The sequence below is a fragment of the Salvelinus sp. IW2-2015 genome, linkage group LG15, assembly GCF_002910315.2.
Source record: "Salvelinus sp. IW2-2015 linkage group LG15, ASM291031v2, whole genome shotgun sequence".
NCBI lineage: Eukaryota > Metazoa > Chordata > Actinopteri > Salmoniformes > Salmonidae > Salvelinus > Salvelinus sp. IW2-2015.
In genome coordinates this window covers 54,656,525-54,673,227 of record NC_036855.1, presented here as the reverse complement: position 1 = coordinate 54,673,227, position 16,703 = coordinate 54,656,525, and the positions used below count along the sequence as shown (strand labels likewise).

General features: G+C 41.4%; 1 protein-coding gene and 1 pseudogene across 4 annotated transcripts in view; one reads left to right on the top strand and one right to left on the bottom strand.

The window, feature by feature from the left end:
• The first annotated feature begins 614 nt into the window (after positions 1–614).
• On the top strand, positions 615–2,910 carry LOC139028834 (apelin receptor A-like; annotated as a pseudogene).
• A 263-nt stretch (positions 2,911–3,173) lies between these two features.
• Positions 3,174–16,703, bottom strand: part of LOC111974181 (phosphorylase b kinase regulatory subunit beta-like) — a 75,684-nt gene continuing 62,154 nt past the window's right edge. For 3 of the 4 annotated variants that reach the window (XM_024001817.2, XM_070447280.1, XM_070447281.1), the window contains 12 exon segments: positions 3,174–3,895; positions 4,317–4,454; positions 4,666–4,773; positions 5,114–5,243; positions 5,331–5,465; positions 5,640–5,836; positions 7,204–7,294; positions 12,953–13,010; positions 14,413–14,494; positions 14,634–14,796; positions 16,093–16,151; positions 16,611–16,701. In XM_024001817.2, coding sequence (XP_023857585.1) covers positions 3,758–3,895; positions 4,317–4,454; positions 4,666–4,773; positions 5,114–5,243; positions 5,331–5,465; positions 5,640–5,836; positions 7,204–7,294; positions 12,953–13,010; positions 14,413–14,494; positions 14,634–14,796; positions 16,093–16,151; positions 16,611–16,701 — 1,390 coding nt within the window. In that variant the 3' untranslated portion in view covers positions 3,174–3,757. 4 annotated transcript variants of the gene reach the window in all.

Sequence of the window (16,703 nt, the reverse complement as noted above, 5' to 3'; positions counted from 1 at the left end):
ATGCATTGTATCCACATTTGTGACTCACTACCTGCATTTGGTCTTATGTAGCAAAATTCGAAATTGTGTTTTTTACATTATATAAAAGTAGAGACTAGAGCTACAAAATGGTATGGTTGTATTGTATTTTTAAATGGTCAAATAAAATCCACCAATCAATCAAGGGATACTACAGTGTGGAGTATAGTATTTTCAAAAATGTCTAAAAACATGTTTTTACTTTGTCATTATGGGGTATTGTGTGTAGGTGGGTGAGATTTTGAATTCAGGTTGTAACACATCAAAATGTGGAATAAGTCAAAGGTTATGAATACTTTATGAAGGCGCAGTATGTGGTTAAAAATAGACAATGCACAGGGCAAGCGCGAAGAACAGTGAGCTTCCTGACTTCACACCACTCTGATCATCACACCAATCTCTCTCAAGTCATGACCATGGATCAGCTCAACATCTCCATCTCCAACATCACCTCAAGGAATCCTGGCAACGTTGTATCCAGTACACTGATGGGACTGTGCTGCCTAGTGGGCCTCTCCGGCAAATATCGCTGTCGTGGTGGTCATTCTGCGCCAGGTAAAAATAGATCATGTCACACTGAAAGATGCTGATTCTGGCTTGTTCTGACATCCTGTGTCTGGCCTCCCTCCCTGTGCGGATCTATTCCCTCCTGTGTGGATCTATTCCCTCCTGTGTGGATCTATTCCCTCCCTGTGCGGATCTATTCCCTCCTGTGTGGTTGGAATCTTGGCCGTGGGCTCTGCAAGTTCTTCTCCTTCATGGTCTATTGCAGCCTATATATCAATATCATAACTGTGACTATGATGAGTGTGCAGCGCTACGTGTCGGTTCTCTAACCCCATCAGTGAGCCAGGCTGGGAAGGAGAGGTGAGAAGGTATTGCTACTTGCACTATGGGGACTTGCATGAATCCTAACCGGGCCTGCTGTTGCGACAAGGAATATAGTGGTTACAGGTTCTGGTCTACGATGTCAAAGACTAAATCGGACTGGGAAAGAGGGGCTGTTCTTTTTTTTGAGACATTGGTGGGTTTTGTTCTGGGTTCCATTCTGGTCACCTTTTATTTCTTCCTTCACAAGCGAGTGAACCAGACAGCCCTCTTCAGCACCCAAAGGATGACCAGATTGGTCACTGGAGTGACTGTGACCATCATTCTCTGGGTTCCCGGTCATGTTGTTAACATTGTGGACATCTCAGCTATCTTACTGAAGTATTCACACCCTGTTACATCTGCTAAACTAAAGACCTTTAGGGAGTTGACACGGGACTTTGTTAAGTGCCTTGCCTTTGTTAACAGTTGTGTGGACCCCTTTCTGTACGCGTTCGCCTTTCAGAGAATTTGGCAGAGAAGTCCAGAGAAGCGGGAGAGAGCAGACACTGCTATTCAGACCTCTGTGTAATATTTCAGTCAATCATTTATGCTTTTTCTTGTGAATATTTTTTTTTTTTCTTTTCTATTTGAGGTGTGCATGTAAATCAAAGGGAGGGGGTCACTATGGCTTTGAAGCAAAGAGGTGACCTATATTGTGATAATGTTTTTTTTTTTTTTAATGGCTTCATCATGATTGACCAAAGACCAACAATGTTGATGAAAGCAGAAACAGAATGGAATCTCTGTAAAATGATCACAAAGCAGCTTGAAACCATCTTCAATGTCTCCTTTCAGACCATGCAAACGTGGTCAGTGCTAAAATGGATCAATGCAATGCGTGGATTCTATTGAAATAGTAAATGCAAAATTGAAAGCGAAATTACCAACTCACTTTGCAGGAAGTGGGCGATAGAGTAGGTGTGAAAAAAACATGCCTGTTGTCAGTATCTGCAACATGACAATCAGTGAGAAAGACAGAATAACGTGATATAGAAACATACTTTGTGAAAAAGGATCTCACCTACTTACAGCCACTATCATCTTACATGAAACAAAGAAAAACTGTAGGAGGTATAATATATTTTCACACACTTTACATTAACTTTCATTATTTATTCAGCCCTTTGGTTCCTAAGACCATAAAGTGACTATAATAATGTTGCGAAAAAAGTGAAACATTGGCTTAGACCTCTTCAAGTGGCGCAGTCTTTGATGCCCTTCATGGTACAGTGTGTTGGTGTAGGAGCAGGAAAAAAGCTCTGACTGTCAGGCCGAAACGCTTGAGACAGATTGGCAAATAAATGCTTTTACGGCTGCCAGCAAAAGACATACTCTGACTTTAATGCACAGTTAACTTTTATGGGAGTTCTTTAAGAGAAAACATTACACCTTTTACAGGGATGAGGAGGGGATGCAGCCTTACTCGGTAAATATGAAAGATTGTTCTGCTCTGCAGATTTTAATTGAACTGTGAATTGATGAGTCCGGTCATAAAGTATCAAGTTAGTGTAACATATACAACCAGCATATTTGCTTTTCCTATGAAATGCTTTCTTCAATTAATGAAGCATCAGACAGAGGTGTACAATAAATAACAGTGTATCATATTAATAAATTGCTCTCCACAAATGTCACTGTCATTTCATACACCGGCCTGATCTAGATTGCAGACTATGTACTCTGCTCTAACTAATAATAACTAAAGCATACATGTACAGTATGTATGATGAGCATACTTCGCATGGTTTGAATATCACCCATATTTATGAACTTCCTTAGTTCAGAACACTCAACACTGAAACAACCTTCCCTACAACCATGACCTTTTAAGCTTTTCTCAATCTATCAATCCCATTCTCCTGTCCAAGTGTTGGAGTAGCTTTAGAACAGATTCTGAAGTAAATAATGTATCGAGTCCTACGCAGAAATAATTCCTCTGCTTTTCTCAGTCTAACCCTCCTTTGTATGTCAAATTATGTGATTTTCCAGCTCCAGCAGTGAGATTGGTATGACTGCAGCTAAGCTGACATGAGTGGGAGTTACTAGTGGTGGGATTCAATACAATACACATACCCCCAGGAACAACTAGACACGCTTGAATAATCATGACATTTCTGTTGCAACTGCAGGCGTAATAAAAATAAACATGTTACACCATGTTGTGATTATAAAGCCTTTTACACATTTAGCTTATCTTCAATGATACAAGGCAAATATTATATAGCAGGGGTAATGCTCCACGAAATTCAAACATGATGAACCTAAGCAAATAAATCAACAGGATGTCACAGGTTCCACAAGTTTGTTTTTTGAAACTAGTGTTGAGCTTCCAAAATCCCCTTGACAGAGTGACGGAACACAATGGCAAACATCACACACATTGAAAAAGTTCAATTCAGATTCACTAAACTGGATAGGCACACTCAAACCACGTGTAAACACATCGACATAAACAACTTAATGAATATATCATTTTAATAAGAGTGAAGGAACTCAAATGACTGTGTATTAACCACGTTCAGAAAAATACAGCGATCAGGCTTTCAAAAAGAGCTGGACTTCCGAAGACTTAAGACAAAAAAAGTGTGCACTGGGATTCAACTCTAGTTTTGGGGGCTGCCCCACAACGCTAATGCTATACAAACAAGTCTACATGCAAGGATTTCAGGGGGTAAGAGTTCAATGTTGTTAACAGTAGTAACGGTGTTGATAAGATCTGATACATTCTGTCCTAATAGCTTGAAGCTAACAGAACAAGTTTATTGCTGGTGGAACAACAGTCAGTGCTGCTGACTAATTTAGCATGTTGTTAGTAGTTCGACAAAGTACAGTAGAGGTGGATTCCTCTACTCCGCTGAACGGGTTTAGTTTAGCTGACCGAGCAAGGGTCATCCTTGGAGGGCTTCACGTCTCCCTGAAGCAGCTGAATCATCACAGCCTTGGTCAGGTAACTGGAGGTGCCTCTCCTGCCCATCGGAGGTGTCTTATAGAACTCCTCCATGTCATCCTGCGGACAACAATGTTTTTTCATTGTAAACTAGCAGTACTGTTATATACAGTGCAAACTGTCGAAAGCTCTATAACAAAGCACTGCTTTTCAGCAACGAAATGCAGAATGAACAACTATTCAGATTGGAAATAATCTGATATGAATAACAAGTAACACAATTATACCCATCCTTACCATTCACCGTTAATGAATTTAGTCGAGACTGACCAGAAAAATTATTGCCAAAGCACCCAAGGTACCCTCCCCTCGAATATGCGGTCTGCTTCCACTTAGCTGAGATAACTTGTACTGTACATCATCGTGGGCGTACAACAGCTAAGCTTGCATGCTACATGAACTCCAAGGAGCTTGCGTGACAGTGGTCTGATCCAACCTTAGATTCTGTGAGCCTAGTGGAGAGTGTAGGGCAGGCACCCACCGGTTTCTTCATCCCCTCCCGACTCCTGTCCTTCTGGAAGTCATGGAAGGCCTCCTTCACCAGAACGTCCAGGTCAACCTTCTCCGAAAACTCCAGCTCCGGGTTTCTCTCCAACACTATGGACACCACCATCAGCAGCTGCAACCATGGAGATTAGGACAGGTAAGAAAATAGAGCCATGAGAATATGTGTGTACAATTAGAATTTTTGTATTGTAAACCCAATGTGGTGGAAATGTTGCTAGATGAAATGCGTGGGTAAGATAGTCAAAGGAGGGTCCTGTTTGACCAATAGTAGTGTACGGATAACATGCAGCTGTAAATTACAGTGAAATCTGATTTTCCCTTACCTCTACTACTATCTGCCTGTACTCAGGCAGCACAATGTCCTTCAGTGTGTCTTCCACCAGCAAAGAAAAGTTCATCTCATACATGGTCATGTCAGATAGTGTAGGTTGCTGCAATGGAAGGAAAGTGGAGATTTTAACAGTAATGCTTTAGGCAAGAACACCCCGATGACCAATTACTACCAAAAAGACTAACTCACATACTCAAATAAACAGTGGGTATATATAGTGGGTATATGCGATGCATTGAGGATCTCCTGCATTCAAACCATAATTTTTAATCAACTGTTGGGCCAAGCAGCCTAATTTACTTCAAATATGCAGTCTTTTTGGGCATTTCACTTCTGTCAAAGGGGGCCTATAGTGTGGTCCTTCAGAGATGTGATTAAATGTGGAGTTTGAGGATGTAAATAAAGGATTATAATGTCACTGTTGCAATAACCAACACTACCTGTGGGAGATGGATCCCTGCCACTACGATGCCGTTACAAGTTCTCTCCAAAATCTGCCACACTCGGTCATAGAAGCCATGGGGAGTCCTGTTGAGGGAACCATCGATTTGACGCATGTTGATCCAGGACCTGGGATGGGTAACGAATAGGGAAATTAATAAAATAGAATACAAAATGTGTGTGTGTGTGTGTGTTTGTGTGCGTGCGTGTGTTTACCTGCCGTGCTGTTGTGGCTGAAGGACATCCAGCAGCAGCTGTTTAACATCGCTGGGGGACATCTGGTAAATATCCTGGGGTGACATGTCACCTGCTCTGATCTCCAACTCATGCTTCATGGCCTGGATGATCCACCTACACCAATACCAGCAGAATACTAAGCAAAAACAATGCATCTCATAACCACAGATGGCTATCCTCAAACAGACAACTTGAGAGACAAACATAATAACAACCACCCAGCTGTAGGATCAGAATGGCCATGGCTACAGCCTGCCTAGCTCTATTCCTCCCGGGTTCTATTCGTACCCGACGCGGATCTTGAGCATGCCGCTGAACAGCTCGGGGGTGTTGGAGATGATCCAGCCGATGTGGATGACCAGCTCCTGCTGCAGCACGGCCTCCCTCTCCCCGTAGCACTTGCTGTAGAGGATGCCCTTGATGACCCCAGGTGAGAGGGGGTTGGAGATCACCTCCTCCTCATGCCCAAACAGTCCCAGTGTTACCTGGCAACAGAGCACAGCCCAGCCAGCATCAGACAAATGTCTGCTGTTCTGTTATTGTTTTGTGGGGATTATTTTACTAAGAGGACAGAGTGATGAACCAGAAAGGTAGATGTGTTTACATGGATAACAAGGAGCAAATAGTCAAAAGATTGAAATAAAAACTTTATATTTTATTTTATGGGTGACATCACTCTACCTATACACTTTTTGACTGACCAGATAGAGTGCAATACTATGTAGAAATGCTGATGTTTCCGTATCCCCTTCGCTTAAACTATCACTCCATCTCAAAACTATAAAACTGCCCATAGAACATGGGACAAAAGATAATGACTAAGATTATCTTGTGATATTTCTTATTTTCAAAGCATAAAGGCCAGAAGAAAATTACACCTGGGTAATCATTATTCTTCCCAAACAACAAGATATGCTTTAATATCCCTTTGAAAAATAGCCCCTCAAAACATATGGTTGCAGAGTAATGCTCTCCAGTTAGATGGTAAATAACAGCTTTTAATCTGTACCTCGCTTCTAATATTACTAAGTGTAATCTAAACATGTCCTACCTTACTTAACACATTCAAACAACAATAAATATTCTCTAAACTCTAGACTCCTCATATACAAAATCAAGGAAGATTTTACATAGATCATGTAAGCAGACAGGTGACAGGTGCAGACAACTCTTGTAAGTCGCTCTGGATAAGAGCGTCTGCTAAATGACTTAAATGTAAATGTAAAAACTCTTGCTCAAAACCGGCTTTCTCATCAAGTCCAGAATAGTTTTTCCTCTACGATGCAATCTACATACAGATTCATAGTAAGTACCTCTACAGAGGTACTTCATAGTAATGAACCGCCCAAAACTCTTGGGTGGGAAAATGAGGCCAGAAATGGGGACTGCTAAGAAGCAACTAATATTTGAGAAAAAAATGTATAATGATAAAACATTATACTTTTAGGCAGATCACTTCATATAAATCCAAGGGAAAGGGTTGTATTAGGTCATAGGTTATAGGTCAGGTCACAGCACACAGAGCCTGTTAAACCCAGGAATACACTTTTAGCAGGTTACTATATGAAACATATTAACAGCCTTGCTACAGGGCTAAAGCACAGTGTTAGCTGGGAAATACGACGCGTGCAACTGCAATAACACTAAGCATTTCCTATAGGACAAAAGCATGAGGAGCTCACTGTCAACTGGAACGTTCTTAATACTTTCAAAATGGACATCATTTCATCCAATTCATTGATAATCAGTGAACATTAAGATTGTGTTTCGAAATAGGCATCTGACGTGAAAAAAATAAATACATACATGATTCAAATGTAAAATTTGCCCCCATTTTCAAATGTCCACTTACCTGCTTGCCATGCACTAAAACACTAGTAATACTTGGGGCAATGCTGTCCACTAGCTTAGTTATCACACTGGCTGCGATTCGTACAACCCCCCTGGTAAACAAAAACACAAGGAGATCCTTAATAGGGTCAATGCTATATGTGTCAATACAACTACAGTAGGAACAGTTCATAATGACAGTGCAATAACAATGTAGTCAGCTGTGTTCTCTATCATAAGAACCATACATACAGTATAACCATGACATTAAGGCTGATGTGCTGTAACGTGATTTGAGGCACAATACTGAAGGTGCGATTCATGTAATGAAGTTCGAAAACAAAGTTGCAAAGTCATGTGTGTGGCATGTCCCACTCATGTCCACCGGTGTGTCTATACAGTACAAAGAGCCTTGTTGTGCTACTGTTTTACACGTCAATGATTAATTTTTTTGCTAAGCAAATGAAAAACAAATTTAAATCGACTCTGGATTTCATCTCCAGATTGTCAAATAAATTATCATCATTGTGATTCTGCACATGTAAAACCACAACTCTACAAACTTCCTTTCCTGCCACAGAAGGACTTTTGTATAAATAACTAAATGGCGAACTGATCCAAAACACAAGATGCCATCCCCATAGAATGGAAATCTATTAGCATGGTGGGTGCTTCCCTCTAAGACATATATGTCAGAGTCAAGGCCCGCGGGCCACATCCGGCCCGCGAGAAGGTTTTTTACGGCCCCTGGGATGATCTTGATTTATTATTTAAGAACGGCCCGCAGACCGCAGCAAGCCGGCAGCCCGCAGATCTTTTACACGCACCAATACTACATTTCCCACAATGCAACGGTGACGCACCGAGCAGTAGGCTGCTTCATTTCAATATTTATTGGCACAGCAGTCGTCAGCATCACAGTAAAATTAACTTTCAGATACCCATCAAAAATGGCAAAACGGAAGGTGGACACTGAGAACCGGGGTTTCAAACAAGGTGGGAGTCGGAGTATATGTTCACGGAGGTAGCTGGAAAACCTGTGTGTCTTCTGTGTGGAGAAAGTGTGGCGGTACTGAAAGAGTATAATCTGAGACGACATTATGAAACGAAACACAGCGCGACAAAAACAAGAATATGGACATGGAACAAAGGCTACAAAAGGCAGAGGAATTAAAACGAGCCTCAAATCTCGACAGGCTCTTTCAAAAAAACCAAATCACAAGGCCAGGCTGCTGTCAAGGCCAGTTTTATTTTGGCAGAAGAGATCGCTAAATCAGCCCGGCCATTTACGGAGGGGATTTCATCAAAAACTGCATGATTAAAGTTTGTGACGAAGTTTGCCCAGAAAAAAAGGCAACTCTTTTAAATGTGAGTCTGAGCAGAAACACCATTGCCGAGAGAGTAGACCAGTTGTCCATCAATCTAAAAGAGCAGCTTGTGAAAAAGGAAAAGATTTCATTGCATATTCCTTGGCTGTGGATGAGAGAGCACCACATTTCTGACATTGCCCAGTTGTTCAATTTTCATCCGCGGAGGTGGACTCCAGCCTAAAGCGTGACAAAGAGATTTTTGGCTTTACGTCCTATGCATGGCACAACTACGGGGGCAGATTTGTATGAAGAGGTGTCAAGATGTTGTAATGAGATGGAGCTGCCTTGGGAAAAACTCGGGGTTTGACAACCGACGGAAGCACTGCCGATGTGTGTTGACACAGGAGCGGACTGGTGGCGAAGATACGGGAAAAGATGCAAGAGGAAAACGCGACAGGTGAGCTGACAGCTTATCATTGTATCATACACCAGGAAGCGTTGTGCGGTAAAGCCTTGAAAATGGAGCATTGAATGAGCATCATCACGCGCACAGTTAACTTTATCAGAGCCAAAGGTTTGAATCACCGCCAGTTCAAGGCATTTCTGACGGAGGTAGAAACGGAGCATGGTGATTTGCCTTATCACACAGAGGTGCGATGGCTAAGCCAGGGAAAGGTGCTTCAAAGATGTTTCGAGCTTCGTGAGAGAATTTGTGATTTGATAGGAAATTGCTATATTGTTTTTTTTCTTTGAAGTAAATTTAGCCCACTTTTTCTAAAATAGAAAATATAGGCTACTGATTGGTGCTTGAATACCGGTTTCTTTCATTTAATGTTCATGTTATGGGGATTTTTATATAAAGGAAATTTGTCTTTTGTGTCTGTTGAAAATTAAAGATTACTGACAGAGCCATAAGAAAATATTGCTTTATTTATCTGATCATATTGGAATATATTTGTTAGGTTTTCAGTAGGTTCAATTAGGTTCACTAGACTATATGCGTCATTTAAAAAATTTTCAATGAACATTCGAACAGTCCGGCCCTCGGCTTGTAGCTAAATTTTTTATTTGGCCCTCCGTCCATTTGACTTTGACACCCCTGCTCTAAGACATCTAGCCTAGCAGAACAGGCAGTGGTTCCAAATGAAGATTCCACTGCGTGAATTCAGCTCTGGCTCCTGACGTTGTTTCCCGACTCAGCCTATTAATTTTCACATATTTTCATGTTCACTAATTTACGATTGCATTATTCGCTAGAGTGACTGTACAGTACGTCTCCTCATGCCTGCTGGGTTCCTGTGAGGAAAAAGCAACAGGCATTGGCTGTAGTTATGGCACATACACTCCCCTCCATATTTATTTGGACAGTGAGCTAAAACTAAAATGTCTCTCTACACTCCAGCATTTTGGATTTGAGATCAAATGTTTTATATGAGGCGACAGTACAGAATGTCACCTTTTATTTTGGGGTATTTTCATATAAATCTGTTTTACCGTTTAGAAATGAAAGCACTTTATGTATCTAGTCCCCCCATTTGGACATATTCACTTATAGTGTTTTAAAGTAGTCAAAGGTTTAGTATTTGGTCCCTATATTACAAGCACACAATGATTACATCAAGCTTGTGACTCTACAAACTTGTTGGAAGCATTTGCAGTTTTTGGGGGTTGTGCTTCAGATTATGTTGTGCCCAATATAAATAAATGGTAAATAATGTATTGTGTCATTTTGGTCCCTTTTATTGTAAATACGAATATAATATGTTTCTGAACACTTCCACATTAATATGGATGCTATCATGATTACGGATAATCCTGAATGAATCGTGAATAATGATGAGTGAGGAAGTTAGAGGCACCCCCCCCCGGAATGCTAACCTCCCCCGTTATTGGTAATAGTGAGAGGTTAGCATGTTTTGGGGGTATGATCTTTGTGCATCTGTAACTTTTTCACTGTAACTTTTTCACTTGCGTGCTAGGAATATGGGATACTTATACTTAACTTTTGACTACTTTAATACACTATAAGTGAATTTGTCCCAATAATTATGACACCTTCAAATTGGGGGAATAGACACACTATATATACAAAAGTATGTGGACACCCCTTCAAATTAGTGGATTTGGCTATTTCAGCCACATCCGTTTCTGACAGGTGTATAAAAATTGAGCACACAGCCATGTGCCAATGTTTGTCCATAGACAAACATTGGCAGTAGAATGGCCTTACTGAAGAGCTCAGTGACTTTCAACATGGCAACGTTATATGTGCCAACAAGTCAATTCGTCAAATTTCTGCCCTGCAAGAGCTTCCCCGGTCAAACATAAGTGCTGTTATTGTGAAGTGGAAACGTCTAGGAGCAAAAACGGCTCAGCCGCAAAGTAGTAGGCCACACAAGCTCACAGAACGGGACTGCCAAGTGCTGAAGCGCATAATAATCACCTGTCCTCAGTTGCAACACTCACTATCGAGTCCCAAACTGCCTCTGAAAGCAACGTCAGCACAAGAACTGTTAGTCGGGAGTTTCATGAAATGGGTTTCCACGGCCGAGTAGCCGCACATAAGCCTCAGATCACCATGTGCAATGCCAAGCATTGGCTGGAGTGGTGTAAAGCTTGCCACCATTGGACTCTGGTGCAGTGAAAACGCATTCTCTGGAGTGATTAATCACACTCCACCATCTGGCAGTCCGGTGGATGAATCACGGGTTTGCGGATGCCAGGAGAACGCTACCTGCCTCAATGCATAGTGCCAACTGTAAAGTTTGGTGGAGGAGGAATAATGGTCTGGGGCTGTTTTTCATGGTCGGGCTAGGCCCCTTAGTTCCAGTAAAGGGAAATCTTAACACTAAAGCATACAATGACATTCTAGACTATTCTGTGCTTCTTAATGATAACAGTTTGCACAGAGCCCTGACCTCAACCCCATCGAACATCTTTAGGATGAATTGGAACGCCGACTGCGAGCCAGCCCTAATCGCCCAACATCAGTTCCCGACCTCACTAATGCTCTTGTGGCTGAACGGAAGCAAGTCCCCGCAGCAATGTTCCAACATCTAGTCGAAAGCCTTCCCAGAAGAGTGGAGGCTGTTATAGCATCAAAGGGGGGACCAACTCCATATTAATACCCATGATTTTTTTCTAAACGGTTTTGGAATGAGATGTCATTTCTACACGGTAACAGATATGTATGAAAAGACTCTCAAATAAAACGGTGACATTCTTTACTTTTGCCTCATATGAAACATATTGATCTCGCATCCAAAATTCTGGAGTATAGAGACAATATAAAAGTTCTAGCTTCACTGTCCAAATAAATTTGGAGAGGAGTGTACATGGCAGCATACAGGGTTGCTTAACCATACACATCAACTTAAAAAACGTTCTCAATAGAAGTCAAAATAAAATGGAGAAAACACAGTGTTTTAAGCTTCAGCTGGATTGTAGGTTTTAGTAAAACACAGATTTCCTAAAAAGGTGTACTTTCATCGTATCAACAATATTCATCTCCCATTTACCACATCCAGCCATCTATTCTTTTACTTATTGTAAATTGTGCTCATATCGTTTTAGCACTGATATGGTCTACAGCTTATACTTCCACATATTTTGTCCATGAAATGTCAGGCTAAATGCTCAAAGGGCATGTTGTGATGTTAAACCATTGATGTTTTGTAATATAAAGGAACTTATTTCAAGCTCCACTTATTAACCCATGTTAAATAAATGAGAAAGGAAATTGGACCAAGTACTGATGTGGTTCCAGAGCAAGGTGGAGCCTGGCTGGATTATGGGCTGTTCCACTCTCTGACCCTCAGGTCTCTTTTCAATTATGTTCAATCTTAGCGCTGAGCAATATGAAAACTCACGACCAGTTCCCCTGACGCAGCCGAACCATCACAACAACAACGGCAAAGAACAAAAAGGCCATCGGAGCATGTGAACGTGAAATTGATCATCCATGGAGAGCAATTGGACAGTGCTGCAGAGGGAAGTAGCGCATGAGTGAAGCATAGCACTCACAGTTAATGGTACACGCTGTGCAGTGACTGAGTGGCTAGCTGAGCTAATACAGCACACATGCTACACATCAACTCTACTCCATTACCTGCTTGCCATGGACCACCAGTGTGGTGATATGAGGGGCTATAGAACTGGCAAACTTCCTGATAACGGCTGCAGCGTAACGCACCGCCAGCCTACACCCATAGAAATGTCTATCATTGTTTACAACAGTTTGGAATTCAGTGGAGAAATGTACAATTTTGATGAAGACAGACATAGAACAAGAGAAAATGTTATTTAAATCTTGAAACGACAGTAAAATTATCTGAAAGGCAAAAATGTTGAAGGCTCTTCTGTAATGGAAGGATATTATCGGGAACATAAAATAAAATACAAACTATTCTTTCAGGTTAAATGGAAAAGGAATGATATGCTAGAGAAAGAAGGAAATCTGACCAAAGTTTCCTGGTCCCAGCTATTCTGTAGAGTCTCTCCATGTCTTCCATTAGGGTCTCTGGAAACAGTTAAAAGGCCTCTGTAAGTGAACTGAGCAATGCAAATCACTGTATATATTCTAGAAATTATGTAAAACAAACAATGCAAACTGTAGCTGATTGGGTCTGAAAACAGTGTTTGCCAAGACACTGCTATTCTTGACACTAGCTGCATAGACTGTGCCTTGGTTGAATTCACCCCATTTGTTATTTTTATTATCAGTTAGTCATGGGGTGCTAAATGGATTAGGCTATGGACATTTCATTTACAGTGATGCACTGATTCCCACCCTGGGGCTAGTTGGCCCGTTAGTCTGGCTCTGATGAATAGTGTTAAAGTATCTGTTCAATGTTACACTTTTTTAAACAAAAATATTACCTACAATTAATTACAATATGAATTAAATCGATGTCCTTCCAAAACATTATAATTTGGATATTAAAAAGCATATTTTCTCTGTGCCCCTGCTTGGCCTGTTAGGAAACAACAGAGTGAGCTCAGTCACCAAATCTCAACCCAATTAAACACTTATGGGAGATTCTGGAGCAGCGCCTGAGACAGCGTTTTCCACCACCATTAACAAAACACCAAATGGAAGAATGGTGTCGCATCCCTTCAATAGAGTTCCAGACACTTGTAGAATCTATGCCAAGGTGCATTGAAGCTTTTCTGGCTCGTGGTGGCCCAACACCCTATTAAGGCACTTTATGCTGGTGTTTCATTTATTTTGGCAGTTACCTGTATATCAGTCAACAACAGTTAACTGGGTTTCCTCTTGACATAAAACTTTAAGCTATAAACCACAGGATTTAAAATCGAAGGGAATGGAGAGATGATTGTTGTGTGGAGGATCTGCTTTGACTTGCTTTCTTGCTGGCTACAGTTAGTCGCGATAGCTAACATTAGCGTGCTAGGTAGCTAACTGCTTCTAAATAGCCAGCAGGCCAACTCTTACAAACCACATAATTTGAAATAGAAGTGATTGGTGAGAGTTGTTGCATAGGGGTTGTCCTTTTTGATAACAGCAACTGTGGATTGTTGGCTTGCTAGCTAGCTTGCTTGTGTGCAGTGAATGTGTACTCCTGAGCCTCGAGAAGGATCCTGCTCCCCACCAGAAAAAAAAAAAGCTGCTGGATCAATCACATACGGGCCTGTCTCGACTGAAGAGGATGATGTCATTATCCAAGCAAATTTCAAGCGTTTTTTTTTTTACGGTTTGTTTCAAAAACAAGTTTGAGTTTGGGTTTTACTGAGAGGTTTTTCTCTCATTTATGTTTTGGCTACAATTATAAGTAAAGGACGAGTCAACAACATTATTTGGGTATGAGCAAACAGAATATTAGTAAAAATAGATTTTCACTGGACTGTTACTTTAACAGAGTAACACCATTTTGCATGTGTGTTTTTGATTCTGTGCCTACCATCGTTGGCAAAGAAGTCAGGACCCTCTTTCTTCATGAGAATACTGGCAAGCTGTGCTTGACTGGCCAGGCAGTCACAGTCCTGAGTAAGACAAAAACACAGAAAGAGGTCAAAGGTCATGGCATAGGGGTGTAATGACAGTTTAGTCAGATCTAGGGCGCTACATTAAACACCCATCACCTTTTGATTGAAGCTGTCCTAATATCGACGCCGTACTCACATAGAATTTCTGCATGATCTCGTTGGTGGATTTGTGTTTCCACTCCTCGATGTTGATCTCAGGCTGCTGCTCCAGGTTTGAGGCATTGGGCGTGCTCGTCTGCCTCTTTACCTTGGAGTGCTTGGGCATCTCCAGTTCCTGAAAGTTCTTAAACTCTGGGATTCTAGACCAGCAGAAGTTACATGAGTATTTTCAGGCAAGTTAAGTCCTTTACACACCTCTATAATAGTGGTAACCAACCGGTCGAACGCGATCGACTTGTCGATCTCCAAGGAATTTCTAGTCGATCGCCAAACATTTCTGTAAAGAACCCAATGATAAAGCCTTGTGTTCCTATTTTTTTTTTATTAGTCTCGGGCTGTTGGTAGTAGGTGCAGCCAATTCAGCTGCCCTGCGCGCCGGGGTAGGCAAACTATTGCCATTTCATGTGTCTGAAGGTACAAACTCTGCCTTCCCGGTGGGCCTGGAGAGGAAATCAAGTGCACTATGCCATCGCTGGCCAATCAGATTTCTCAGATGACAGAGTCTGCAGTAACATAGCAGGCATAAAATAAAGCTCCAGCAAAAATGATACCGTGAGATTTTAAAACATTTAAAACCATGACTAGAGAGAGACTGTCAACGAATACAGCTGCTGTTTTAATGAGTGAGTTCATGTTTAAGTTCTTACTCAGAACTGAAACACTTGTATAACCCATAAAATGTGCGTTCTTCCTATTTCCACTCAGCGCTACAACAAGCAGTGCAGCAGTAATGAATGAGTAGGAAAGTGTAACTACAGGCTTGCGTTGTTGTTATTATTAGCGGCTTGGGTCTTTTTTAATATCAAGGAATATTTCACTTTCTCTGTTCATAGGAATAACATGAATTTGTGCATGAGGCAGAAATAATGCGGCGCGACTCGAGTTTCACCATCAGCTGGAAGACGGTGTCCCTTTTTGGTGAGTGTCAGTGGAGGGATGTTGAGAGACGGACCCTCAGTCTGCTGCTCTCTCCCTCCGCTGAGACTGACAATTAGATGCAGGCACCATCAGCCCAGTAAAATAAAAAGCAAATTACTTAAATGTATGCTCACTCAGCTGTGCTTCAAGTAATACAACAATGGATCTATTATGGGTGTGATCATATAGCCTACCTCAAATGTTGAAATATAATGAAAAAAAATGTCCCGAACAACAATGCATTGGCAGGTAAATTCAAGCAAAGCCAGTATGTGGTGATAATGTATTGGGCCTATCACTTACTGCACAAACCTCATTGCCACAATACTGTTTTTTAATTGGTTATTGTTGCATAGGCTTACATTTTTTAAGTCATGTTAATAAAAAAACTCAGAGCGGTAGATCTTGGCATGCATTTTGACTCAGAAAGTGATCTGGACTCAGAAAAGGTTGGTGACCACTGCCGTATAAAGATTGTGTCACAAAACAAAGGTGGAACGACAGGAACAAGCTCTTACTCTGCTTCATTGACACGAAGGAAGTCCAACTGCTCCACAATAGCTCCTGATATCAGGGTCTGGAAGCACAAATTAATAGTTACATCAAGGAATCTCATTTACAGGTGATTTCAAACATTCCCGACTGAAGTCACATCAAAATGAAGACAGCCAGTTAGATGTGCAAAGGGGAATTATGTCCCCAGAAGAATGAGAAGATAAAAGGGATTGACTATGAGGGATGGAACCCTTTGTCTGCTCCTAGAGTTAGGTGCGAGGGGAATATTAAGTGTCCTTCTTAAAAGACGTCACATCAAAACATCTGAAGAACTCTCTAGAGACACTGAAAGTCATTGTAACAGTAGGAAATAGAACTCGGTGAAGGCAATTCAAAGGCATTGGATTTGCAAACATACATATTCACTATTCCTGAATGCATTTCCAAAGGAAAGGAGAACTGACAAAAGTATTGTGAGGGTAGATATCACAATGCCTCAAAGAAGTGTCAGTAGACTGAAACAAGTAAAAGTGCTGAGAACCTGAAGTCTGTCCACGTGAACTTTGACCCCACCGACGCTTCCCTTCTTGAATGATGCCAACATGTCCAGGACTGGGTTGAAACGGCTCCCCCT